A 27028-nucleotide genomic window follows, 5' to 3' on the forward strand; every position below is an offset into this window, starting at 1 on the left:
AGCTACCTGACAATGTGGAAGAATGCATAGGTATGTCCTGTCCACAAAAAGCAGGACAAATCCAACCTGGTCAATTACCACCCTTTCAGTTTACTCTTGATACTCTTGATCATCAGTAAAGCGATGGATGGTGTCATTGGCAATGATATCAAATGACACTCACTCAGTAATAACCTGCTCACTAACGCTCAGTTTGGGTTCCACTAGGACCACTCAGTGCCTGATCTTATTACAGCTTTGATCCAACATGGACAAAAGAGCTGAACTCAAGAGGTGAGGTGAAAGTGAGTGCCCTTGACATCAAGGCAGCATTTGACCGAATGTGGCAGCGGGAAGCCCTAGCAAAACTGGAGTCAATGGGAATCAGAGGGAAAACTCACCTATGGTTGGAGTCATACCTAGCACAAAGGAAGATGGTTGTGGTTATTAGAAGTCAATCATCTCAGCCCCAGGACATCCCTACAGGAGTTCCTCAGGATAGTGTCCTAGGCCCAATCATCTTCAGCTGCTTCATCAATGATATTCCCTCCATTATAAAGTCCAAAATTTGCTGATGATTGCATGTATTCAGCTTGAGATCCTGAGATACTGAAGCAGTGTCCATCTGCAGGCAGCAAGATCTGAACAGTATTCAGGCTTGGGCTGACAAGTTGCAAGTAGCATTCGCACTACATGAAGTGTCATGCAATAACTATCTCCAACAAGACTATCTCCAACATTAAAATTAGAGCTGGGCCAATCAGGGGTGATGTTAGAAAGCATTTTTTCATTGAGAGAAGTTAAAATCTGGAACTGTCTCGAACAGTTGTTGAGACTGGGGAGTAAATTGAAAATTTCAAAACTGAGATTGATAGATTTTTTTGTGGGTGAGGGTCACAGGATACATAAACAAGATGAAGTTAATATACAGAACACCCATGATCTAAATGAATGGTGAAACAGGTCTGAGGGGCTGAATGGCCTACTCCTGTTCCAGTAACAGTGCAGAGTACCCTCTAATGACCACTTGGATGGGACTTTGTAGGGGGTGGTGTTCCCATGCATCTGCTACCCTTGTCCTTCTAGATGGTAGAGATCGTGAATTTGGAAGGTGCTGTTGAAGGTGCCTTGGTGAGTTGCTGCAGTGCATCTTGTAGATGGTATACACTACTGCTGCTGTGCATCAGTGCTGGAGGGAGTGAACATTTAAGCTGGTGGATGGGGTGCCAATCAAGCTCGCTATTTATCTTAGATGGTGCCAAGCTTCATGAGAGTTGTTGGAACTGCACTCATCAAGGCAAGTGAAGAGTATTCCGACACACTCCTGATTTGTGCCCTATAGATGGCGGACAGACTTTGAGGAATCAGAAGGTGAGTTAATCACCACAGAATTCCCAGCCTCTGACCTTCTCTTGTAGCCACAGTATTTATATGCCTCATCCACTTCAGTTTCTGGTCAATGGTAACCCCCAGAATGTTGATAGTGGGGGCTTCAACGATGGTAATGGCATTGAATGCCAGAATATTTCCAGCACTTCTTGTTTTTATTTTAGATTTCCAGCATCTGCAGTATTTTGCTTTTGCAAAAGCAATCATGTTTGGATTGAACGGATTTGTCACTTGCATCCTACAAGTTCTAATTGTGGTTTATTCTATTTAAGACCCTTCACTGAACGCATCAATTATATTGGATAGATTATCCAATTATACTGGATAGATCACTAGGCGTGTAATGCAAAGAGATACAAATTGACATTTTCCGCTATTATTTTTGTTGTCTCTTCTTCTTTAACATGGCCTCCCATTTTCATTAGTGACCCAAAAGCATATGTTTACTCGATTATTCACAACTTTATTTTATTTTTTCTATATAGATGAAAGTTTGCTTGTTCTTTCTATGTGTCTTCTAGACATTGTTTTTGCCCTCATTGCACAGAAAGTTTTCCCCATTCACGCTTCAGCTTTCTCCTCTCCACACCCCAACTCCCTGTTATTAAATAATTGGCCAGGTTTCAGAGGGGTCACTGTAATTTTCTGGTTCCTGGTTCCAACTTGTATAAATTGGTAACCATTCTATTTTTAAATCAGGTTGATGTTGCATCCTTTGTAGATACTTCACCAGGTATAACATTCAGCCTAACGGGTATAATTTTCTTAGAACTTTCAGAGAATAAAGTTCACTTTATTGAAAATAGGAAAAGATCTGTCAATAAATCTTAAACTGAGGCTTTGATTTTGCTACGACAGATGCTCTCCCTCATGGTGAAAATCCCAGATATGGCTGGAAATTCAAAGCCCCACTCCTGAACACAGCATGTCCTATTTCTGTGGGGGTGGGATTGGATTTGGTCCAGGGTTTGCGTATGCGCGGTTTACTGAGGCAGCTGACCATTTAAATCACCAGCTGCCTCCACTGAAGCAGGATTTTGGTAGGCCAGGAGTGTGAAACCTGAGGTATGTAGATTAGACAAGTAAGAGGAGATCTGAACTTGGATTAGCCAAATTCACTTGGATTAATTTGGATAGCCAGTGTACCCCTTTGGAGAAGTAGGGTACCCCTTTAGATGTGATCCCAGGACACCTTTGGGAGAGTACAACACTCTTTGGAAAAGGTAAGGCACCCTTTGGGATTGTTAAAAGTAAACATGATTGTGCGTAGAAAGTGCATTAGCACATTAGAACTGTCAAGTTGTCAAAGCTGTAAAGGAACTGCCAAAACTGTCAAGGAACTGTCAAATCTATCCAAGAGCAGTCAAGGAACTGTCAAACTGTCAAAGAACTTCAAAGGATACCAGGTTATACCATGGAAGGGGTATGGACAAAGCGTAGTGTGTGGGGGCATGGGTTGGCATGAGTTGGCACTAAGTTGGCATAGGGGCTATTAAGGGCCAAGGGGATGTGGGTGGCATAGGGGGCATGAGGGGTCATGTGGGGGTGGGTAGAGGGGCATGGGTTGGCATGGGGGTATGAAGGGCCATGGGGGTGGGTGGCAGGCAGGGCAGAGGTTTGTGTGGATGGCCATGGGGAGAGTGTGGTGGTGAGGAGTGAGCGCTGAAACACTGTTTTTTGTTTTAATCTTTTAAAAAATAACAAACTGCCAGAGCACAAAGGCAGGCCTTCCGCCCAGCCCCGCCTCTGCGCCCAGCAGCCTTTGCACTCGTTCCGGAGATGGTGAGCCTGACTTCCAATTCAGTCCACCTGCCCCAGAACAAAAATCCCAGCTGCAGGTGGCCATTTTTAAAGGTTAGGTTCGCAGAATCAGGAATTCACCCGTCTCAGCGCACCCGACCCAGGTGCGAAAATCTGGACCTGAGTCTTCAAGGTTTTAATACGATAAGAATTGGGCCGACAGTTGGGCCTAGTGTGTTAATTCGATCTTCTCAGTTTGCCAAGACTGAACTCGATAAAGGAGATACACATCTAAAGTGCCAACCTTTTTGTCCTTTCCACAGAGTCTCTGAGTGTTTCTGGTATATCCTATCGTTATTTCATTTTTCCGGCATCTTCAGAATTTTGATGTTCCTATATAGTTCAATATTTAAGGATCTTGAGGTCTTGTATCTCTGTCTTGATTTTTGTTTTATTAACGTACAAATCTTCCTGAATTTTTGAGCTCGGAATGCTTTTCTGTGGCCTAAGCTAGGTTCGCCAAAGATTAATTGCATAGTTAAGCTCCATTTACTTTGTCTAAACCTTAGAGTAGCATCTCATGCTGTTCCAGTGTGAATATTATCATTTGACTAGTCATCTTTAAGATTTTATGTTGCAGCCATTACCCACCAGAAACTGGGTAGAGATTAGACAAATTAGTTTCATATAGCACATATAGAAGAGTCATTTTGGGCAGGATTTGTAATTCAATTGTAGGTCAGTATGATATTCCACTCTACTGTCCAGATAGAAAATTCAGCACCAAGTGTACAACTGCTTTCTATTTGTCCCTCTAGAAATGAATCCCAAGACCTGATGAGATTCAACAGTGATTCAATGATTAGGCTCCGCTAAGTAGGCAGCTTGGCTCCAAAAGGGACCAGTTCCTGTGAGAAAATATTCAAATAGTAATGGCACTCTGAACAATCATAATAAGGCATGTCCGTATCTGAAATCAGTTTCAGATTTCCCTCTCAAAAAGAGGAAGGTCAGGTACGCAAAGTTGGGGCAATTCCCAACTCTGCAAACCTGACCTGGGAGAAATTACCCTGGAGGTTTGGATCTTTGTTCTGGGATGGGGCAGGATGAGGGGAGCAGGAGCAGGGGAGGGGAAGGTTGGGTGAAAATGCAAGTTGTGGACACTGCCTGCGGAAAGAGTTTGGAGGCTGCCGGATGCAGAGGCAGGCTGGGTGAAAGCCTGGCCTCGGTGCTCCGGCACTTTGTCAAAGCTATGGAATAAAGGTATAAAACAAAAAATAGCCCTCCAGCCCTGACAACACCTCTCCCCAACCCCCATGCTCATCCATGTCAACCCATGCCACCGTATGTCCCTACCCACCCTCCCATGCCTCTCAAACTCTCCATGCCAACCCATGCCCCTCTACCCATCTCTTTTGCCCCTCATATGCTCCATGACAATTCGTGCCCTCTAGCACCCGGCCATACTCTTTCATATCCTCCATGAGGTCAGTCATCTCAGTTCCAGGACATTAGTGCAAGAGTTCCTCAGGGTAGTGTCCGAGGCCCAGCCATCTTCAGCTGCTTCATCAATGATCTTCCTTCCATCATAAGGTCAGAAGTGAGGATGTTCACTGATAATTGCACAAGGTTCATCGCCATTCATGACTCCTCAGATACTGAAGCAGTCCATGTCCAAATGCAGCGAGATCTGGACAATATCCAGCATTGGGCTGACAAGTGGCAAGTAACATTTGCGCCACACAAGTGCCAGGCAATGACCATCTCCAACAAGGGAGAATCTAACCATCGCCCCTTGACATTCAATAGCATTACCATCACTGAATCTCCCACTATCAACTTCCTGGGGCTACTATTGACCAGAAACTATTGACCACTACCATCTAGAAGGACACGGGCAGCAGACACATGGGAACAGCACCTGCTGGAAATGCCCCTTCAAGCCACTCTCCACCCTGACTTGGAAATATATTACCATTCCTTCACTGTCGCTGGGTCAAAATCCTGGAACTCCCTTCCTAACAGCACTGTGGGTGTACCTACACCACATGGACTGCAGCGGTTCAAGAAGGCGGCTTACCACCACCTTCTCAAGGGCAATTAGGGATGGGCAATAAATGCTGGCTTAGCCAGCAATGCTCACATCCCATAAATGAATAAAAGTAACCATGGCCCCTCATACCTTCCATGCCAACCTATGCTCCTCTGCCCACTTCCCATGACCCCCATCCTTTCCATGACAACCTATGCTCCTGACTCATCCCCATAGCTCTTTATAGCCCTTATGCCAACCTAGTGCCAACCCATGCCCCCATGCTCACCACCTTTACACCCTCCATGCCAACTCACCCAATTTCCACCATGAGTAGGACTCAGAATTGCAGAATCACAGAATTGTTATGATGCAGAAGGAATCCATTTGGCCCATCGTGTCTGCACCGGCTCCTTGAGCATTTTAACTTAGTGCCAATCTCCTGCCTTTTCCCTGTAACCCTGCACATTGTTTCTATTTAAATAATCAACCAATGACTTCTTGAATGCCTCAATCGAACCTGCCTCCACCACAATTCCAGTTAGTGCATTCTAAACCCTAACTACTCGCTGTGGAAGAAGTTTTTTCTCACCCTGCTTGCTTCTTGCTTCTTTTGCAAAACACTTTAAAACTATGCCCTCTGGTTCATGATCCATTTGCGAGCGGGAACAGTTTCTCCCTATGTACTCTGCCAGACCCCTCATGATTTTGAAAACTTCTATCAAGACTCCACTTTGTCTTCTCCTCTCCAAAGAAAACAGTCCCAACGTCTCCAATCTTTCCTCATAACTGAAGTGTTTCGTCCCTGAAACCATTCTCGTAAACCTCTTCTGCACTCTCTCCAATGCGTTCACATCCTTCCTATAGTGTGGTGCCCAGAACTGTACACAATACTTGAGCTGAGATCTAACCAGTGTCTTATATAAGTTTATCAAAGCCTCCATGCTTTTATACTCTGTACCCCTATTAATGAAGCCTAGAATAATGTATGCTTTAGAAACAGCTCTCTCTACCTGTTCTGCCATCTTTAATGACTTATGTACATATAACCCAGGTCTCTCTGCTCCTACACACCTTTCAGAATAGTATTGTCTTTTTATACAGTCTCTCTACGTTCTTTGTACCAAAGTGCATCACCTCACATTTCTCTGCATTGAACTTCACCTGCCACCTATCTGCCCACTCCACCCATGAGTTCTTAAGTGTCAATTGCTGAATTCACTATTTCAAAAAAACACTCCCATTGATAAAAGCCCACTCACTACATCTAACTTTCTTTAATCCCTTGTGAGAACATGCATTTGTATTTGTAGTCTCGCTTCAAAGGTTTAAAAGCACTTGGAGCTGTCAATCAAACTGTGAACGGACAGGCATCCTGCTGTGATAATGGTAGGTCATGAAATCTGTCCTTCAGCACTAACTCTATAATGGTAACCTTCAGGCTTATGTCAACAGACAGAGTGGAATAGCAAGCACTGAATTTTTAACACTGCAGGCAGTTTTCTCAAATGTTTAAAGGGCTAAGATTTAAATGCCTTTGACAGCTCCCTTTGGCAGCTCTCTTGACAGCTTCAATAAGCCTGACAGTTCCAATGAGTTTTGCACATTTTACACACATTCATGTCTGCTTGTAACAATCCCAAAGGGATCTAACCAATCCCAAAGGTGTCCCTGGATCATATCCATAAGGGTACCTAACCTTTCCAAAGGGGTCCTCTACCTCTTCAAAGAATTCCAGTAAGTTTAGATCTTCTCATACCAGGTCTAAAGTGCACAAGTAATGTTTTGGACATCCCACTAGTGAAAATCAGATCTGACTGAGTCAGCTGTGCTTTAACATATTCAGTTACCTCTGTGAACCACGGAGGTACAATTTAAAATCTGCATCCATCCAGCCCTCCAGCCCTCCTTGCCCCCCCCCCCCCCCCCCCCCGCCCCCATGAAAATGGAAGGAGCCGGGTTCAGGGGCGGGACTTGCAGATTCGTGCCTCCACAGCCATTTTTGCCAAGATTGGGAGTCTCTCATCTGCACAAAAATTCAGGCCTTGGTCTAGATTTTGGTCTCCATTTTATAAAAAGACTATAGAGTCATTGGAGATGATGCAAAATGATTTACTAGAATGATAGGTATAGCCTCTCAGTTCTGCTATCAGGAGAGACCGCGCCTCTTGAAGGAGAAGATTGAGAAATTACCTGATAGTTATCTTGAGATTATGAAAGGGTTTAATAGAATAGATGTACAGAAGATGGTTCCAAATGAGAGCGTAACCAGAACGAGAGGCTATCAATATAAAATAGTCACTAATAATATCAATAGGCAATTCAGGAGAAGTATCTTCCCACAGAGAGTGTTGAGAAGTGGAACTCACTACCACAAGGAGTATTTGCGATGACCTATCTTTAAGAGGAAGCAAGATAAATACAGAGGTGAGAGAGAGGTAGAAGAATATGCTGATGGGGTAAGATGAAGAAGGATAGGACAAGACTTGTGTGGAGCATAAACTCGGGCATGGACCTGTTGGGTTCAATGGCCTGTTTCTGGCCTGTTAATACTATGTAATATTTGCAGCTATAGATTTTTCAAGTTTGGCCAACAATTGGTTCATGGTCTTTTGGTCATTGAAGTAGCAGGTTTAGCCTAAGAGTTATTTAGCATCTAACAAATGGCTGGTGTCCATATCTACCATACAGAAACCATACCTTGCAAACGTGACTATCAGTTATCTGGGGATATCTTTGATTGAAATAAAAATAAGCAAATTTGTACAAATCTTTATTTAAATTTTCAATCGCTTATACATTATAAAGTAGATTGGGTTTACCACGAATTTATCAATGAAAGATCAATATTAAAGTCAACATCAGATTATCATTTCGATCCTTCTCACCACAACCTGTGGTCTCTCAATCCTGCTTTCCATCAGCTTCTAATGATTAGGAGTCAATCTTTGTTCCTTTCCATACCATATGCTTCGTACAACAAATCTCTGCCATGTTGAGGGACAATTTATGGTAATAGATCTGAGGAACATAATCATTTGGTTAGAAATTTTGGCTGATAATAGTCTTTCTGAGAGTTATATAAACGTTGTTCATTTTTTCCCTTTAGCAAATACTTATTAAAACTCATGCTATCAATGCTTCTGAGTTTCTGTTTTAACTGTTGGCAGCCTAAATTTTTTAAAAATCCATCGTAGATCAGTAAGGCTAGTTTCTTCTCACATGCCAGTGTGGTCCTTACCTAGCTCTCAATGGTTTTGTTTCGACCTCTTCCCCCCAATCCTTTAAGGTCAAAAGATTTTGATTGATTATATCCAGTGTTGAATGCAGTGTAAAAGCTGACAAGTTTCATTAGGCATTTCCTTTTAAAGAGTAAGAAACATGCATTAGGACGTATATTAAGATAAAAATATACATTTATCTTTAAGGCAACCATATTGAGAGATATGCTTAAATTATTTTTTAAAAAGCACAAGATAACATTTCAAACATCTAGGGTGGAATTTTCCCATAATGTAACTAAGGGCGGAGGAGTCCCAGATTTTCACTAAGTGTGGTAGCGACATTTTACCCGCTGGCCACAATGGTGGCTTTTCGTGCTGTCTGGTCCCAAATCCACCGCATTAATTATGCATTCCTGGGAAATGCGCCATTTCCATGGCGGGCGGGCTCTCATTCACCCACCATGCCATCACCTCACCGCTTCATCACACCAGGCACCATATTTAAAGTCCAGCCACACACACACCTCTCAGGGCTTCCAGCCCCTAGCTGCTGCGCGGAAGACAGGATGGCCCCAAAAGGCAAAAAGACTGCAGCCTCCACATTTAGTGACGTGTCCCTCGAGTGCCTTTTGGACGCCATGGAGACCCGCCATGACGTCCTCTACCCCCACTCTGGCCGCAGGAGGGCCAGCAATATCACCAATTCAGCCTGGTAGGCGGTGGCAGTGGTGGTCAGTGCCAATGCTCTGCAAAAGAGGACAGCCACACAGTGCCACTACAGGATGAATGGTCTCATCTATTCCACCAGAGTAACTCACTCTTCTCATCACTCTCAAATCACACACTCACAAACCCACCACACATCCACAGGGATCTCACACTTCAAGGGACAGCACCACTAACTCTCACACACCCTCATATCTCCATCAGGCTCATATCCTCTCGAGCTTACGTCCCCATCCTGTCCATGTCTCCGCTCACCACACAAACATTCCAGGCAGTGCCATGTGTCCTGCTCACACTCTCTCCATCTGTATCCATGCAGGAGAAGCCTGCTCACATTGGCAGGGAGAGGTCTCAGACTGGGGGTGGAGTGGCCCACATTAGGCCCTTCACTCACTTTGAGGAGTGTGCCACTGCGCTGACTGGTGAGGGCATGGGCCATGCCTGTGGTGATGGTGAACTTGATGGTGAACTACCTCGTGAGGATCCTGTACCACAACATCCCTCTCTCAACGCAACAGTGAGTGCTCTCTCTCCTGCTTGTGACTCTGCTGACGTGCACTAATTATCTCTACTTTGGTTCACAGGGAGCTCTGCCAAGCAACCGACACCCTCAGCCAGCCAGTCCCTCAGCTCCATCCAGTCCTCACCTCCAGCTAAGAGGACACCTCTGCCATTGAAGAGCTGGAAATAAGAATGCTGGAAGATATGTCACAACGCTTACTCACACCCTCCACCATCACAGAGACACAACCTCGGTGGGATCTAGACCTAGAGCAGTTTTGGGTTCACAATCTGATGGTCACCGCACAGACACATGTCCGCAGCAGCAGGAGGCAGGTTCGGGCAAGCTCCCAGCACTCGGAGGACTGCTGGGGATCAGGCATCTGTGAGGTCCGAGTCAGATGACGAGACTCTGGATTTGGCCTTCCAACTCATCCTGGTGAATTAGCAGAAGGTGGGGGAACATCATGCAGAGCTGTTGGAAGCACTCAACAGTGGCATGCGAGTTGGAGGAGTGCATCCGTCTGATCTCTGATGAAGTGGTGACCACATGTGCTCGTACACAGGTCTCCATGGGGAGGATGGTGGACGCCATGGAGACCTTGGTCCAGCAGAACGTGGAGATGTGTGCAGACCTGCACTCCTTTGCAGTAGCCATGAGTGAGTTCCTGCAGTGGCAATACGTGAGGGAAACAGGGCACCTCGACTTCCCTCCAGGTGCTCCTTCCCCTCGAGGAGTCAGGCCGGGGCCCCTGGGGACCCGAGGGAGGAGGAGTGACAGCTGGACCCCCCCTGGGTCACCCGCTCAGTTTCAGAGGCTGTCCCCTCCCTCTGAGTCCCCTTTGCCTGTGACCCCCTCAACCTTGCCCTCTGTCACCGCAGGGAGCAGCTGGCCCATGAGTAATTCTGGAGGGAGAAGTGTGTGTGTGGCAGGGCCTTTTGGAGCCTTGTGCAGGCTCTCTCCCACGCACACAGAGCCTTCATCCATCACACTCATCTCAATGCCCTGAGCATTTTCAATGCTACCTGCTGGGGTTCGCTTTCAATTGTCCATCTGAGCTGACCTGCATCTCTGCTGACCCACTGATCACACTCCCATGCAGCACCTGATCTCGCCCACCACGACCCTCGTTTCACTTTTCATTTGGACAGCATGGTCTGGATTCACTTTTTTGTCAGCTCCCCCATCTTTTCCCCTCCTCCATCACCCATTTCCTTTTCCCCCATCAATGTTAACCCCCCGGCATCACCTTCCACCTCAGCTCCGTGACCTACCAGCCACAACCTTTCTCCTTCAGGGATGTCCAGGTGAAAGTGCACGTTCCCTTCCTTCCCGAAAATCCCACCCCCATCCAGATTAACCTCCCCGACCTCCTCCCTCCCACCCCAGGGTCCGTGTCTGCCTCCGAGTCCCCACCAACCACCCTCGCTGTCCCTTCTACAGCTTTTGTCGAACCCTCACCCTCCCAACCTACCGCCTCACTCTGCCCTCGGTCATTCTCACCATTCCCTCATTCTATACCCACACTCCACTCTCAGTTTTCTCCCCAGGAGGCAGTCATGGACCCATCAGACCCCTCCCTCCCATGTTCTCCTGGACGTACACCCCTCCAGACCACCACCACCCCCCCCCAAGAACGCCTTTCCCCCCTCCCGGAACCCCTTCCCCCCACTTGAATCCCTTCTGCCCCGGAACCCCTCCGCTCACCCTGGAATCGCTCCCCCCCAAACCCGTCCCCCCCCGTGGACCCCTCCCCGGGCCCTTAGTCCTCCCATCCTCTGGACTCCCCCTTGCTTAGTCCCTCCTCCTTCCTTACTCTCTCAGACATCCTTACTTCTTCCACCACCCTTATTCCTTCCTCGCTTCCGACTCCTTCCTCCAGCCTTATCTCTTCCTCCAGCTTTACTCCTTACCTCTACTTGACTCCCTCAGATGCCCTCACTTCTTCCCCCAACTTTACTCCTTCCCCTTTCCCGACTCCTTCCTCCGCTCTTACCCCTCCCTCCCTCCCTCCGCACCCCTTCCTCCCCCTGGACTCCTTCTCCTTCCCCCCACGACCTCCTTCACTTACACATTCCACCCTACTTACACCTACCTCCCTAGTTGTCATCTTCTTCCCGTTACCCTCTCCTCCCCCGTCCCAACCGCCCCCCCCCAACACCTTCATTTCCCCTCCCAACCTCACCCCCCCGAAACCTTCATTCCCCCCTTCCAACCTCACCCCCAGACACCTTCATTCTCCCCCACAACCTCTTCTCCCCAACACCTTCACTGCTTCCTCCATCCTCAACCTATGACACCTCTTCCTCTCCCAGTCGATCCTAGACCTTCCTCTCCTACCCTTTCGACCATCATCTGTTGTGAGCATCAATGGTGGCTTTCCAACTTCCGTTAGCTGCTTTGCAGCAGAGCCTTGTCATTGCCAGGTTGTGAAGGATGCAACACACTGTGATGATGCGGGAAACCCTGTCGGGAGTGTATTGTTGTGAGCCACCTGAGTGGTCCAAGCATCTGAAATGCACCCTCAGAAGCCCTATGGTATGCGATGTAAGGGAGCTTGTGGACCTGTGAGCAGCGTTGTACCTCTTCTCGAACGACTCTGAAGGTGATGCACCGGTGTCATCAGCCAGCATTTCAGCTGGGCCCCTTATCCCCAAGCAGCTATTCCTGCAGACGTAGTGGCCTCTTGAAAAGCTCAGGCACCTGGGAGCGACTCAGGACATAGGAGTTATGGCAACTCCCAGGGTACCATGCACAAACGTGCAGTATGTGCTTCCGGTGATCACATACCAGTTTCACATTGATCCAATGATAGCCCTTGTGGTTTATAAACATTAGGGCCTGCAGACATGGAGCCCATATAACCACATGGGTGCAGTCTATTGCACCCTGCACTCTAGGGAAGCTTGAGATGGTGGCAAAGCTGGTGAATCTTACAGCCTGGCTATCTTCATCCAGAGCAAACCTGACATAATGATGGGCCTTCCTGTAAAGGGCATCTGTGACCTCCTTTATGCATCAATGTGTTGCAGACTGAGAGATGCCAAACCCACGACTACTACCAACTGGAAGGACAAGGGCAGCAGATAGATGGGAATACCACCTGCTGGAAGTTCCCCTCCAAGTCACTCACCAGCCTGACTTGGAAATATATCACCGTTCCTTCACTGTCACGGGGTCAAAATCCTGGAACTCCCTTCCTAACAGCACTGTCGGTGTACCTACACCACATGGGCTGCAGCGGTTCAAGAAGGCAACTCACCACCACCTTCTCAAGGGCAATTAGGGATGGGCAATAAATGTTGGCCCAGCCAGCGAAGTCCACATCCCTTGAATGAATTTAAAAAAATGCCACACAGGCCACCTGTTGATCCTTGGAAAGAACCAGAGACCAAGTAATTGAGTGCAGTGGTCACCTTCAAAGCCACTGGCAGAGGATACCCTCCAATTCCACATGGTATCAGGTCTTCACGAAGAATGTGGCACATGTGATGTACCAGATCTCTGGACAAGCACAGACGTGCACGGCACTGCCTCTCACTCATTTGTAAATAGGAGACTCTTGGACAACAAACCCTAGGTCTGGCGAGTTGCCCCCGTTGTTTGGAACTCTCCTCCTGACCCTCCTGTTCATGCTGTGGCTCTGCTTGACCATGTCCCTCCTGCTGGAGCTGCGTGCAGAGTCACCTCTCCCTCCTTTGCTGCCTCCATTTGCATTAGGACCCTGACAAAGGCAGCATTGAGCCCTGGATCTATATCTGCTTTTGCCTTCTGTCTGAAAGGAAACACTGAAGACATTAATGATTCAAGGGGCAAGAAAGCAAAGCTCAGAGGATGACACATCTGGAGACTGTAAGGGTCCATAGTTTTACTGCCCTACTTGCATGGTGGTTGATGCCGCCTTGTCCCTGAGACACTAGCTCACACATCGAGGGGACCAAGATGGCAACACAGATATGTAACATCTTGAGCCCTGCATGGGTTGCTAAAGTTTAGGTGACATGGTTGACCCAACCTAGCTCTGTGCTCCAATCTCTGATATGGCATGTTAATGACCAACCAGTTGCTCATGGTTAATGAGTGGATGCCCTTTGGCCCATTAGGAGTGTCACACTTCGTGAACACATGACAAGCTTTCATTGATGGAATGTCATATATGATATAGCTTTGCCTCCCTCACTATTGCCTACATTCCTATGTATTATACTTGAGATGCAGCGACTGTGATGTGTAGCCACTGAGTTCTGAGTAGCCCTTTAATAGTGCTAATGAAGCCATTGGCTTTCAGCTTTCTTTCTAAGCAGACTCCTGCTCACTCCTGCAGCAACAAGAGGTTAGAAGGCCTTTTGGCTAAGATCAAGTGTTGCAGGGGCGACACCATGGTCCTACCAAGGCAAGGTCGGGATGGAAGGGCTATAACCAATCGAAATCCATACCGTGGGTTACCTATCACCGTCCGAGTCACGGTGAACCACAGCGAGGGAGGATCACCTATGGATCGGGGCTTCTTCACCAGGAGGATCCTGTTGAAGGCGTGCGGCTTCGAAGCTACGGAGATCTTCACCCTGCATGACTCCCGCAAAGGTGGTTATTTTGACGTGACGTTCAAGCGGGTGGCAGACTGCGTCCAGCTCCTGAGGGTGTTCGAGGAGAAGAGAGACCTGCCGGAGATGAAGATCCTGACGGCGGAGCCGCACTTTTCTCTGCCGTTGCAACGGGAACGTGTGGTGATGGTGCATGTGTACAACCCCTTCGTCCCTGTCGCCGACGTGGTCACCTTCCTCACCAGGTACGTCGATAAGGTGGGGAGCGGCACCGAGATTTGAGACGACCTGGGGATCTGGACAGGCAAACGCCTGTTTAAGGTCACGCTAAAGACCGATGGTAAGGGAGCCATTTTCCACCCTCCTTCCAGTTTCACTATCGGGGGAAACCGTGGCTACCTGGTCTACGCTGGGCAACCCAAGCATTGTCGCTCATGCGGCAAGGCTGGTCATGTGGCGGCCAACTGCAGCGCCTCCCTCTGCAAGATCTGCAAACAGGAAGGGCACCAGACAAAAGACTGCAAACAGGCCAAGTGCTGCAACCTGTGTGGCGAGGCAGGTCACCTCTACAGGACCTGCCCCAAACGCTGCTGTACTTACGCACAGGCAGCCAAAGCCGACCAGGGGGAAGCAGAAGAAATTTTTCGTGTCACTCCAACCACCAAGGCCCCCAGGGAGCTCAACGGGACAAAGGAGGACACAGAGAGAGACAAGGTGGAGAAAGAGATTGAGGCAACAGAGAGCCAATCAGCAGCACTACCCCCTGTACCTCCCAGTCCTCAGGACAGCGAATCAATGGAGGAGGAGGCAGCAGTGGAAAAGCAGCAGGGGGAGTGGCGGACGGTGAAGAACAAGAAAAGTAAGAGGGAGCGAAGAAGAAGCAAAGGCGTTTCCCAGAGAAGCGGCAAGAGGCGTCTCCCATCCGACACGGATGACAAGGGCAGCAGCTCTTCGGATGATGAAGTGCCAGGGCGGCACCGACAGAAGAGGCGGCAAAGCTCCAGGGCGTTGGAGGACGAGACACCCGAGCTCCAGAAAATTGGAGACAACAAGGAGACCAGCGCACCCCAACTTTGCCTGCAACCTGAGGAGGCCAGTGCACCACAGCCCCTGGAATCTGGGAGCAGTGAGGCAATCATCGCACCCCAGCTCCAGGAAGCCGGGAACAGCAACACCCCAGAGGGGGTGAGTTTTGGAGAAGCTTCTCCAGCAAAGGTCATCTCAAAACCCGCTCTCTACGTGAACCTCCAGATGCCACCGGAGCAGAACACGGCCAAGGAGATCTACCTCAGCCCATCCAAAGTGAAGGAATTTGAGCTCACTACGGGTATGAAGGAGCAGACTAAAGGTCTGGGACTCTCAGAGACAGTGGGTTTGGTAGGAGAATAAATGCTTTAAAATGGGTTTAAAGATTGTATCCATAAATGTGCGTAGCATTAAATCTACTACGCGATGTGTTGCGACCTTGGACTACCTAGCCAAGGTCAAAGCTGACCTGTTGTTTCTGCAGGAGTGTGCGATACCGCACCTCAGCTCCTACAGGCAATGGTCACGATGGTGGTCCCACGGGCCATCGATCTGGTCGGGCGGAAACGACTCTCGTTCCTCCGGCCTGGGTATTCTGCTGCGGGGAGGCAACTTCACCGTCTCCGAGGTCAAGGAGGTGGTGGGCGGGCGACTCCTCGTAGCAGACGTAATGTACAAGAACGCTCCACTCCGGTTAATTAACGTGTATGGCCCGGCACAAGGGGCTGAGCGGCTGGAGGTTTTTCAGCAGCTCCCACTGCTGCTGGCGACCTCCAGGCCGGTCATTCTGGGCGGGGACTTCAACTGCATCATCGATGCGGCTGGACGATCCGGCAGGGCCGGCAGCAGATTGGACGCTACGTCCAGATCCCTGATGGAAACAGTTAAGGATGCCAAGCTGCACGACGTCTTCAGCAACCCTGCAGACGGAGCGCAGCGTAGATACACCTGGTCACGGCCAGACGGGTCCATTCGTTCCAGGATAGACTTCCTGTTTGTGTCCCGTGCATTCACAGTCAGATCCACCGAGGTCAAGCCGGTGTTCTTCTCTGACCACTGCCTCCTTCTGGCGGACTGCCACTTGGAGAAGGACCTGAGGGTGGGCAGGGGGGCATGGAAGCTAAATGTGCAACTGCTGACCCCAGAGAACATTGAGGAGCTCAAGAGGGATTACAAAGGTTGGAGAACCGTGAAACCCCTCTTTGAGTCCCTGACACACTGGTGGGAAGCGATCAAGGGAAGCATCAAGAGGTTTTTCATCCTCAAAGGCACCCAGAAAGCTAGAAAGGAACAGAGGGAAATGTCCCGACTCCAGAAAAAGATGCAGAACCTGCTCCGGCTGCAGTCGATGGGGGTCGATGTCAAGGAGGAGCTCCAAGAGGTGAAGGGCCAGCAAGCCTCGCACTTTGCCTCGGAGGCCTCCAAGATCATCTTCCGTTCCAGAGTCCGCTCCGTGGAGCAGGATGAGACGTGCTCACGTTTCTTCTTCCAAAAGGTACACAGAGAGCGCTCTGTGATCAGCAGCCTGAAGGAAGAAGACGGCTCAGTAAAGTCATCACGGTCCGACATTCTGAGGATCAGCAAATCCTTTTATGCCGGATTGTATGACGTGAAGCCCATGGACAGCACGGCCTCCCAGTCCTTCCTGTCCTCTATCACGGAGGTCTTAGACGACAGTACGCGGGAGAGCCTGGACAAACCGCTAACTCCTGATGAACTGACTAAGGCCCTCGAGTCCTTCGAGAAGAGTAAAACCCCCGGAAGCGACGGCTTGCCGGCGGAGTTGTATTCGGCTCTGTGGGACTTGATCGGCCCAGACCTGCTAGGAGTGTACGAGAGTATGCTCCTGGCCAGTAGTATGTCAGAATCCATGAGGAAAGGCATCATCACCCTCATCTACAAGCACAAGGGGGAAAGGGAGGAAATTAGAAATTGGCGACCCATTTCACTGTTGAATGTGGACTATAAGATTCTGTCCAAGGTCATCGCCAACCGGGTCAAATCCGCTCTGGAATTGGTGATTCACCCTGACCAGACCTGCTCTGTGCCAGGCAGGAAGATCTCTGACAGCCTGGCGCTGCTCAGGGATACGATTGCCTATGTACAGGACAGGGGTGTGGATACCTGCCTCATCAGCTTGGATCAGGAGAAGGCCTTTGACAGAATATCGCACACCTACATGGGGGATGTGCTCTCCAAAATGGGGTTTGGGGAGGGAATTCGAAATTGGATCCAACTGCTCTACACTAACATCAGTAGCGCAGTCTCAATCAATGGGTGGGAAACAGATAGCTTTCCGATTAAATCTGGAGTCAGGCAGGGCTGTCCTCTCTCGCCTGTCCTTTTCGTGTGCTGCATAGAACCCTTTGCCGAGTCCATCAGGAAGGATCCGGGCATAAGAGGAGTGACGATCCCAGGCAGTGGAGGCACTCAGGTAAAAGCCTCCCTGTACATGGACGACGTCGCCGTCTTCTGCTCGGATCCGCTGTCGGTGCGCAGACTGATGCACATCTGCGACCAGTTTGAACTGGCCTCGGGAGCCAAGGTAAATCGTGGGAAGAGCGAGGCCATGTTCTTTGGGAACTGGGCTGACCGATCCTTTGTCCCCTTCACTGTCAGGGCTGACGGCCTGAAGGTGCTGGGGATATGGTTCGGAGGGACCGGGGCATGCGTTAGAAACTGGAAGGAGCGAGTGGCTATGGTGAAAAGGAAACTGGGCATGTGGGAGCGACGCTCCCTCTCCATTGCGGGAAAGAACCTGGTCATCAGGTGTGAGGTACTCTCGCTGTTGCTGTACGTGGCGCAGGTCTGGCCCATTCCAGACTCCTGCGCGATGGCGATCACTCGAGCCATCTTCCGCTTTATCTGGAGGTCGAAAATGGATCGTGTCCGCAGGGACGCGATGTACAAGCCTCTAGATAAAGGGGGAAAAAACGTGCCCAACATCGCCCTCATACTGATGGCCACCTTTGTGTGTGGCTGCATCAAGCGGTGCGTAGACCCTCAGTACGCAAACACCAAGTGTCACTACGTGCTGAGGTTCTACCTGTCCCCGGTGTTGCGAAGGATGGGTCTGGCCACGCTGCCGCAGAACGCTCCAAGTAGTTGGACTGTGCCGTACCACCTGTCCCTGGTGGAAAAATTTATGCAGAAAAACACCTTTGACCACAAGTCCATCAGGCAGTGGTCAGCACGTAACGTCCTAGAGGCCCTGAGGGAAAAGGAGAGGGTGGACCCTGTGGGATGGTTCCCCGAGCAGACTGTCAAAGTCATTTGGCAGAATGCCTCATCGCCAGAACTTTCCAACAAGCACCAAGACGTAGCTTGGCTGGTGGTGAGAAAGGCCCTCCCCGTCAGATCCTTCCTACACGCCAGGAGGCTCACCCCCTCTGCACGTTGCCCTCGAGGTGGCTGTGGTGGGGAAGAGACCGTTATTCACCTCCTTGTGGATTGTGCCTTTGCAAAGAAAGTCTGGAGAGAGATGCAGTGGTTGCTGTCGAGGTTCATCCCGAGCAGTTCTGTGACACAGGACTCTGTGCTCTACGGGCTGTTCCCAGGGACACACACCGAGACAAACATCAACTGCAGCTGGAGGATCATCAACTCGGTGAAAGACGCGCTTTGGTCTGCCCGAAACTTGTTGGTCTTCCAGCGCAAAGAGTTGTCCCCGACCGATTGTTGCGGACTGGCACAATCCAAAGTCCAGGACTACGTGCTGAGGGACGCACTAAAGCTTGGGGCAGCTGCCGCAAAGGCGCAATGGGGAAGGGTCGCTGTCTAAGACCTTTCTACCACAGCGCACCGAGAGACTGGGAACTGTTTAGAGCCCCCCGGGCTGTACAGATCAAAATGAAAGGCTGTAAATGATTGTAATATTGTTTGTACTGATGCACCTGGTGATACATTTTGTAAAAGTTTAACCTGGATTGTACCCTTGTAATGTTGTTTTTGAAATGGTTTTGAATGTGATTGAAGATATTTTATGAATAAAGTATATTTTTACAAAAAAAAACAAGAGGTTAGAAGGTGAGCCCAGAGAGGCCCCCATGGTGTTTGCCCTTCCCTCCCTGTTGCCCCCATAGTGTTTGTCAACCTGACCCTCGCCTCACAGCCCACCCCCAATTGAAGTGCTAGTCTCTGAAAGTGGAGGCCTGCATGAGTACCACAGCACAGTGCTGTTCCTCGGGACAACGAAAGCAATGAGAAGGAACAATCCAACCTTACAGCCCCAGCAGAGTGGCATCCGTTGTAACAAGAACAGTGCGGCGCTATGGCAGGTATGTTGCACTCACCTCAAATTTACCAGTGAACTGAGGTCCGACTTGTGCACTCCACCTCTTTAATCAAACAAATTTGAGGCCGACATTATTTCCCGCTGGCACGATGGAAGATCGGACGGCATGGCAAGATTCCGGCGAGCAGCTGATTTAATGAGCATTCATGACATGCTAATGAATGCAAATGGCGTCCGCACCACTAGTCGGTGGGATAACCGTCTCGCCATGAGCACACTGTCAGGAGAATTGCGACTTGTTTTTACGATGGCGGATTTGCAACTTTTTGCTGCCGCTGGATTCTCTGCTCCCGCCTGCCACGAAACCCGTCATGGGCAGGAAGGGAAAATTCCAGCCCTAGAGTCATCATTCCCGTTCAGATCTCTTCACTGCACCATCTCTAAGTGGTAACCAGCTTAACGCATTTGAAACAATCTTATGTTGTGAGCCCTTGTTTGATAGGAAATAAGTTGGCACCATCAAAACTAGTTAATGAAATTCTGGTAGAACACAAAGGGACCCTTTTAGCCATAATTCTGGATGGACCTGAATCCAGGTCCCAGAGTTGAAAGACCTGTGCTTGATTCATTGCACCAAATGCAGTTAAATTATAATACTGAAAATGTCCTTACTATTTATGTTCATCCTTGACTCAATATTCCTTTAATGTCATATTAAAACAGTGAGTTATAGATGATTGTAATATAGCCCATTTAATTATTAATTCTGTAATTTAAACAGTACAACATGTTTTATTGTGAAGGAAAACAACTTTCAAAATGTGCTCCTGGTAAAATTTGGCAGTTGTTTAGGATCTTTAATGGACGAAGCTGTGCTCTGGGCATGCAGTTAACTCAGAGGAAGAGGTGGTCGATAATTAGGTGAGGTTGTTCGTCTTTGCCCAATTTGAGGTGCTCTTGATTTTCCAATGGCTGGAAAAGTGGAGCACTGCCATTTGAACCTGTTGATCTGTCTCCCTGGATACCTAATTCTCTAATTTGCACTCCTGTTATTAGACACTCCAAATTGGGAACTCTTTGATTTCAGGGCTCAAGACTGAGCATTGAAGATTGAATAATTGTAAAAGAAAATTATGATTCAACTGTATAATTTTCCTCTTTTTGCATTTTCTATTTAACAATAGAAAGAAGATCAAGTTTCAGTGAGGAGAATTTCATACTTAATTTATCCCTTAGCCTATTTATCCCATCTCCACATCACGATTAGTGCTGGTAATTTATTTACACTATACATCCTCACATGCTGTTAAGATGAATACTGTTTGTGTTAAGCTTTATGATATCTTAATGTGAAACAACTTTTAAAATTATAACATTTAAGAAGAGTTTTCACTTTAACAGATGCCATCTTTATGGATGGCTATGATCATGGTTTTGAATTGATTGTACTTGAGATTTAGTTAGGTCAGCTGGACATTCAAAATTACTCTCAACTCACCTTTTAAATACGAAGGCAGAAAGAAGTGAGATTAACTGTTCTTGGTGCAACTGGTGCTGTATACCATCCTCAGGGCTAAACAACTGTGAACAGTAATCATGGATGACCTTTCATATAACTTTAATTATGCACAAGTGGCAGGTTCAATGGTTTACGTAACCTGGCAGTGGTACCAGGTGTTTGCACTTTATTCAGTTTGTTAAAAGAGAAAACTCATGATCAAGCAGCAGATGGTAGATGCAAATAAAGCTTTAAAAGGAACATATGAAATCTGGAGTGAGGTTTCACACAGCCACATGAAGGTCAGTATTTAACAAAAGCATTGTATTTGCTGATGGGGACAGGACTACATTTTGACTCTCATTCATTTAACTTAAAGACCATCTCAGGTTTTGAAAGCTCATAGCAAGCTGGGCCGAATGGCCTCCATCTGTGTCATAATGACGCTATGACTCTTCATCTGCCAGCTCTTACCTCTCCCATCACACTTGGATGTTTATGAATTCAAATCATATCCTGCAAATGTTGTTGCTACTCCTCTGGAGTAGCAGAGAGTTATAGTTGCACACTGAACATATAGTGGGTGAAATCTTTCTCTGTTTTCAGTGTATTCCTGGTGCATAATCAGGGCAGGTATTTTCTTGTGGTTGGTACATTGGGAAGAAGCCAGTTTTAGAAGTTTTCTCCCATTAAATCATCTTCCCCATGTTCCGTTTAGGCTCTTTTTTGCAATCTGTACATAGATTCCAGCGTGTCCTTATTTAATTACCAATGCCTATGTCATGCTTCCCAAAGATGTCAGGTGACAGTGCAGGCTTTCAATGACTAACTTGGCTCTGACAATTAGTTGCATTTTTATATTCATTCTTGGGATGTGAGCATGACTGGGAAAGCCTGTATATGTTGCCCGTTCCTAATTGCCCTTCAGCAGGCGATGATGTGCCACCTACAACTGAGCGGCTAGTTAAGCAATTTCAGAGGGCAGTTAAGAGTCAAATACATTGCTATGGGTCTGGAGTAATACGTCAACCAGGCCAGGTAAGGATGGTAGATTTCGTCCCCTGAAGGACATTAGTGGATCAAATGGGTTTTTATGACAATCAGATAGGTTTATAATTATTATTAATTTTGTTTCAGATATAATTGAATTGTTGCAGACCAGTTGGATATTGAAGGAGTGGAGACCCTTCATGTTGATGGATCTCACTGGCTGGTCACTGGTGCCTTAATGGCCACTTGGGTACAATCGATGACGTCCTGAACCTGGGAGACTCCAGCAATGGAGGTATAAACCCAGTGCCCTCTGTCCCTGAGAGGCCATGTCGGTCGTTAAATGAATGCGCTCTCCAGCTCTGGCATCAGCGACCAGTGAAATGCAGTGCAGTGCAGCCATTTGCAAAATGCCGCTAAGGTCTGCAGCTAACCCTTGGAAGGAGCCAAAAGCGCATTCAAGGCCACAATGACTTTGGCCACTGACAGGGCATGGCGACCAGTGTTGCGAGCAGTGAGGTCTTCAGCAATGAGGGCACAGATGTTTGTAACCATCTGCCTGGACATCTGCCTGCAGTCTTCTCCGACACTGTTCTTGGTCATCTCCAGGTAGCTCCATCTTCGTCTGGTTGATCCTGTTCAAGGGTTTGTCCTTTGTTTCCTTCCTGTCCTTCTTTCCTTCCTCTGCCCATCCTGCAGAGAATGTTGCCCCTCATTGCCAGAGGGCCCAATATCTGCCATTTGTGCCCCATTGCCAGCTGGAGCCTTCCTTCTGGATGGCTGCCTTGGCATCCTTGCCTCTTGCTCTTCTGTCTCCATGATGCCAGGCAAGTGCTGACCCCATTCAAGGCCCAAAAATATGCTGAATGCCCTTTCCTTGCCACCTGTGCAGTGCCAAGAGCACAACCACAACAAGTGCTGAGGCCCTCTCTGCCATGGTGATGCCCTGGGACAGCCATGAGTGGCTTTCCATTCTTTACCTATCTGCCTGACCTTCAGCTGGTCAGTTTCTGAAGGTGTGGGTAACCGGTCTGCTCCTTTAGGTTAGCCCCTGACTCTTAGCATGCTGCTAAACTGTGTCAATTGATCGCATTTGGAGGGAGAGCAGTATTCCTGTCCTATCTGCGGCCTGTGCTGCCCATTATTGCCAGGGTCTGCACCTTGAAATTGATGTATTTATTTGTATACCGCTGCCAGTATTTTCAAGGTCCCCTCCTGGCTTCCATTCCTGTCTTTGGGGGCGGAGCCCAAAATTTCAGCCTCCTACCTGGTCGTCAGAATCTGCCAGGGATTATGCACAATGTCTGCAAGGATGTAGAATCAAGGATTCCAGACCTCTGGATTGCTGGGATCACTACATTACCATCCTTTGCCTGCTGTTGCAGCTGTGAGGGCTAATAACTGATGGAATTTATTACTCAATATTGTACATAGGCTAATGCTACCTGAGGTGTGCAGGTTCATGTTAAAGTTAAATGTATCACTAAAAAGGGCTGTTTCTTTTTGTCCTACCATCTCTTGCTCATGTGAACATTTCTCGTTCCATTGATTCTCCCCACCCCCAGGTATTTGCACAAGGACAAAAATCATATTGTAACAAAATTCTACCAAAATGAAGTTCAGTTCTACAGAATCTGCTTAACAGTTCATTTGAGAAAGATGGCATTCTTTTTCCCCAATTGACCAGTGCAAATTCCATTTTGGGAAAGCAGGAATACATTTTTCAATGGGCCTGCCTAGATCCATTTCAATTTAACGGCTGACAGAAAGAGATAGCTTTTAAAGGATGTTAGTCTATTTGAGGTAAAAAAAAACAATTCTAGCTTATTACCATCCATTCATCTACACTCTATCAGAGGTCGTGAACCCACCCAAATCCCCAGAAAAGAGTGAAGGAGAAGAGTTTCCTACCAATCCACTGAAGAACTTAATTCTTAGCAGAAGGAAAGAATATCTGTTTTTATCTGGGCATTGTTCAGAATTGAATTTTGATCCATCATAAATTTAGAGGAATAACAAATTGAGAAAGCATAATAGCTGTTGTACATGTTTCTCTATCAGCTGAAATGCAATGTTAGTGTTACTGTTAATTATTCACAGAGATGTAAACAATGTGGTTCTGTTCCAGGTGTCATTCTGTGATTGAGTATTGGAAATCTTTCTGTATTTATTGTGTAAATTTACAATACTACCTGAATCTGAAATGGCAATTTTGAAGTGTCATGGTACAAAACTAAAAACTGATGGAAAAGCAATTAAAATTATCTGCATCTCTGCATAACAGCACCTTCAGAACTAATGAGTATCTGAGGGAAGCACTGAAATGGAATATTATATTATGTTGAAAATTTTTAAGGATTTGTAAAACATTGTCTCCCTAGTACAAAATGGAATGTCTAGCTGTATTGTGCCCATGCCTTTGAGTAATGAAGGGGATGAAGGAAACAGTGACCGATTTGATTATTTTCATTTTGTAGGTAATCTTATATTCTAAAGACACTTGCACTTTCAGTTGCTTTTCTTTTACTGAAGGGTTCTAAAAGAAATGTGACTTTGCTAAATGTATTCTGTTTAAACATATAGTACATAATAAGAATCAAGGTATGTTGGAGAATTTGGATTTTAGACATGGACAAAACAAGATTTACGATTTGTAGCATTTGTCTTTTGCAGGTAACCTGCCTAAACAGCAGAACATTCATGCCAAAACTCTTTCACATTATTTACTTAACAGAGAGATTTGATTAACATATGTCAGAGACCAATCTAATTTTTGTTTTCATATACCCTTCTGCAGATATTTCTAATTTCACCTTCTGTTCACATAAATTTATGTTTCAGGATTACCATCCATAAATACTGTGCCTGAACACAATGCCAGGCTTGTTAAATCAATCTACATGGGCTCCTCTCCCATTGAAAGCTTCCTGCATCAAAGCCTGCACTAATGGTTACTCCCTCAGGGTATCTGCAAGCCTCACCTACTCCAACCCAGAATCGGAGCCAGTGGAAGGTAAGCAACTGTGCAGCAAATGCAAGTAGCAGAACAAAATAAAATCACAAATCAGGAGGTTATTTAGCACTGAAGACTGGAAAAGCTTTGTGTAAAAGACTAAGGGCAGAAGTTTTCTTTAGGTTGCGCTAGATTTTTTGGCCCAATTAACTTGCAATCAGCCAAACCAGCATAAAACATTGTGGAGTTTTAAGCGCAAATTATGTTTGCTGCACATCAAGTTTCCATGATCTTTATAGCTAGAAGCTGGCCCCGCCCTCAAAACTCACCATGATCTCAGGTTGAAGTAATCACCATTGCGAGTTTCTGCTAATTATGCTTGTTTGTGGGCCTTAACAAGAAGGCTCTAAAACTTAAGCCTTTTTTAGGTGCAAGGGCTCTATTAGGCACGTTTTAAAAACTTTTGAATATAAATCTTTGTTTAATTTACTAAGAAACTAGCTATTTTACACAAGAATAACTAGTAAATGGTTTAGTGTAGTGATTTTTAAAATCACCTTCAATCGTTTAAAATTGGGCAACTCAGGGGTGGCACTTTGATTAAAATGCTTATTTTCCATGTTAAACCCACTTTCAGCTGTATTAATCAAACTGCACCAACTTACCACACTTAAATACATCAAAGGATATTTTTTAAAGCAACATTTACTTTATATTAAATTCTAAAACACTGCACGATTGCGTTGATTCATGGGCACGCAAATGAGTTTGAGCGTCAGCTGGAGAGAAAAAAATACTTTTCAAAACTAGCGCAACTTTGGGTTCAGCTTGTGCCCAGATTTTTAACTGAATTGAAAACAGAAATTCTACCCCCACAGTTTTCTTTAGTCAGACACATGAACATGAAGAGAGATGGCCCCACTGATGAAAATTCTGCCATCTCTGAGTTATTCGAGACTCAATTTGCAGTGTGTGATAGTTAGGGACAACTACATTATTTTTCACAATTTCTGACCTCATCTTTCGAGTGTTCATTAGCTGTGGATATATTTTGCTCTTAGCAGCAAGAAAATGCATTTCCTGTCACCATGCATCCTAGTTTTGCCTCTACCAAACACAGGGACAAAGTACTGTCGAGACATCTGCCGATCAGAGTTAGTAATGTATGGGCTTCAAATGGAATTAGGAAAACACCAGGAGCTATGGGCTCCCTTTGCGTGAGACCATAAGTGACACCCCACCCCCCTGCCCAGCCCACCTGAATTTCCCGCATAAGGGTTGCACGGCAATTGCCTGGGAAGTACAAACTTCTGTTGGACAATTACCCTGCAGTGGGAACCATCTGTATCTGTCTTACAGGAATAGTTACCCAGGAAAAGTTAGAAGAAGCATAACCACTTCTAACTATAGCACTGACCCCCACTGGATCCCCTCGACTACCCACCTGACACCAAACTACTCCCTAACTACCCCCCACCCACCTGACTACTTTCCCGACTGCCCAACTACTCACACAACCCCTGTCTACCCTCCTGGCCACCCCACCGACTACCCTGCTACCTTCTGGCAACCCCCACCCCCTGACTAACACCACAGCCCCTGAACATCCTCCCCTGGAAACTGACCCACCAACCACCCAACCTCTCCCCACTGATCCCCCTTGCACCCTCTGATCACCCAACCCACCCACTGATTAAATGCAGCCCCCCCCCCCCATATCACACCCACCCCGATACCCTGAAACCCCAAACTGGTCACTCCCCCTCCCCCCGACTGACCACCTGACCTAGCCCCCACTGACCCACTTCACTACCTCTGAACCAGAAGCTCCAGGTTCAAGTCCCACTTCATGATTTGATGACCACAGAAAGTGCCTTTGTAATATGACCAAGCAGGTTGACTGTCAGCCTGTAAATCCTTCCAATATGCCTGACAGCAGGCAGTAAGAGCAGGAGAGTTTCCTGGTTAGCCATACTACAGGAGGCAACAGCAAACCACTGCAGCGCTTTGCAAAATATAATCATGGATCAATCCATTGGAAGTCCATGGTCGCCAACACCCTCTTAGGGCATGGTACCCGAAGGAGGAAGAGGATTCTGTGTTGAACCATCACCTAAGAAAATATATACAGGGTAAAATTAGTCTTATTTTTGGCACAACTCTGTGATAATTTATTTGTATGATAAAAGCA

General features: G+C 47.2%; 1 protein-coding gene across 14 annotated transcripts in view; it reads left to right on the forward strand.

Annotated features, from left to right (window-relative positions):
- Positions 1–27028, forward strand: part of vwa5b2 (von Willebrand factor A domain containing 5B2) — a 147172-nt gene that overhangs the window by 38314 nt on the left and 81830 nt on the right. For all 14 annotated transcript variants that reach the window (XM_078564040.1, XM_078564052.1, XM_078564053.1 and 11 more), the window contains one exon: positions 24726–24897. In XM_078564040.1, the coding sequence (XP_078420166.1) occupies positions 24759–24897 (139 nt within the window). In that variant the 5' untranslated portion in view covers positions 24726–24758. The remainder of the gene's footprint in view (positions 1–24725; positions 24898–27028) is intronic.

The sequence above is a fragment of the Cetorhinus maximus genome, chromosome 19, assembly GCF_964194155.1.
Source record: "Cetorhinus maximus chromosome 19, sCetMax3.hap1.1, whole genome shotgun sequence".
Classification (NCBI taxonomy): Eukaryota; Metazoa; Chordata; class Chondrichthyes; order Lamniformes; family Cetorhinidae; genus Cetorhinus; species Cetorhinus maximus.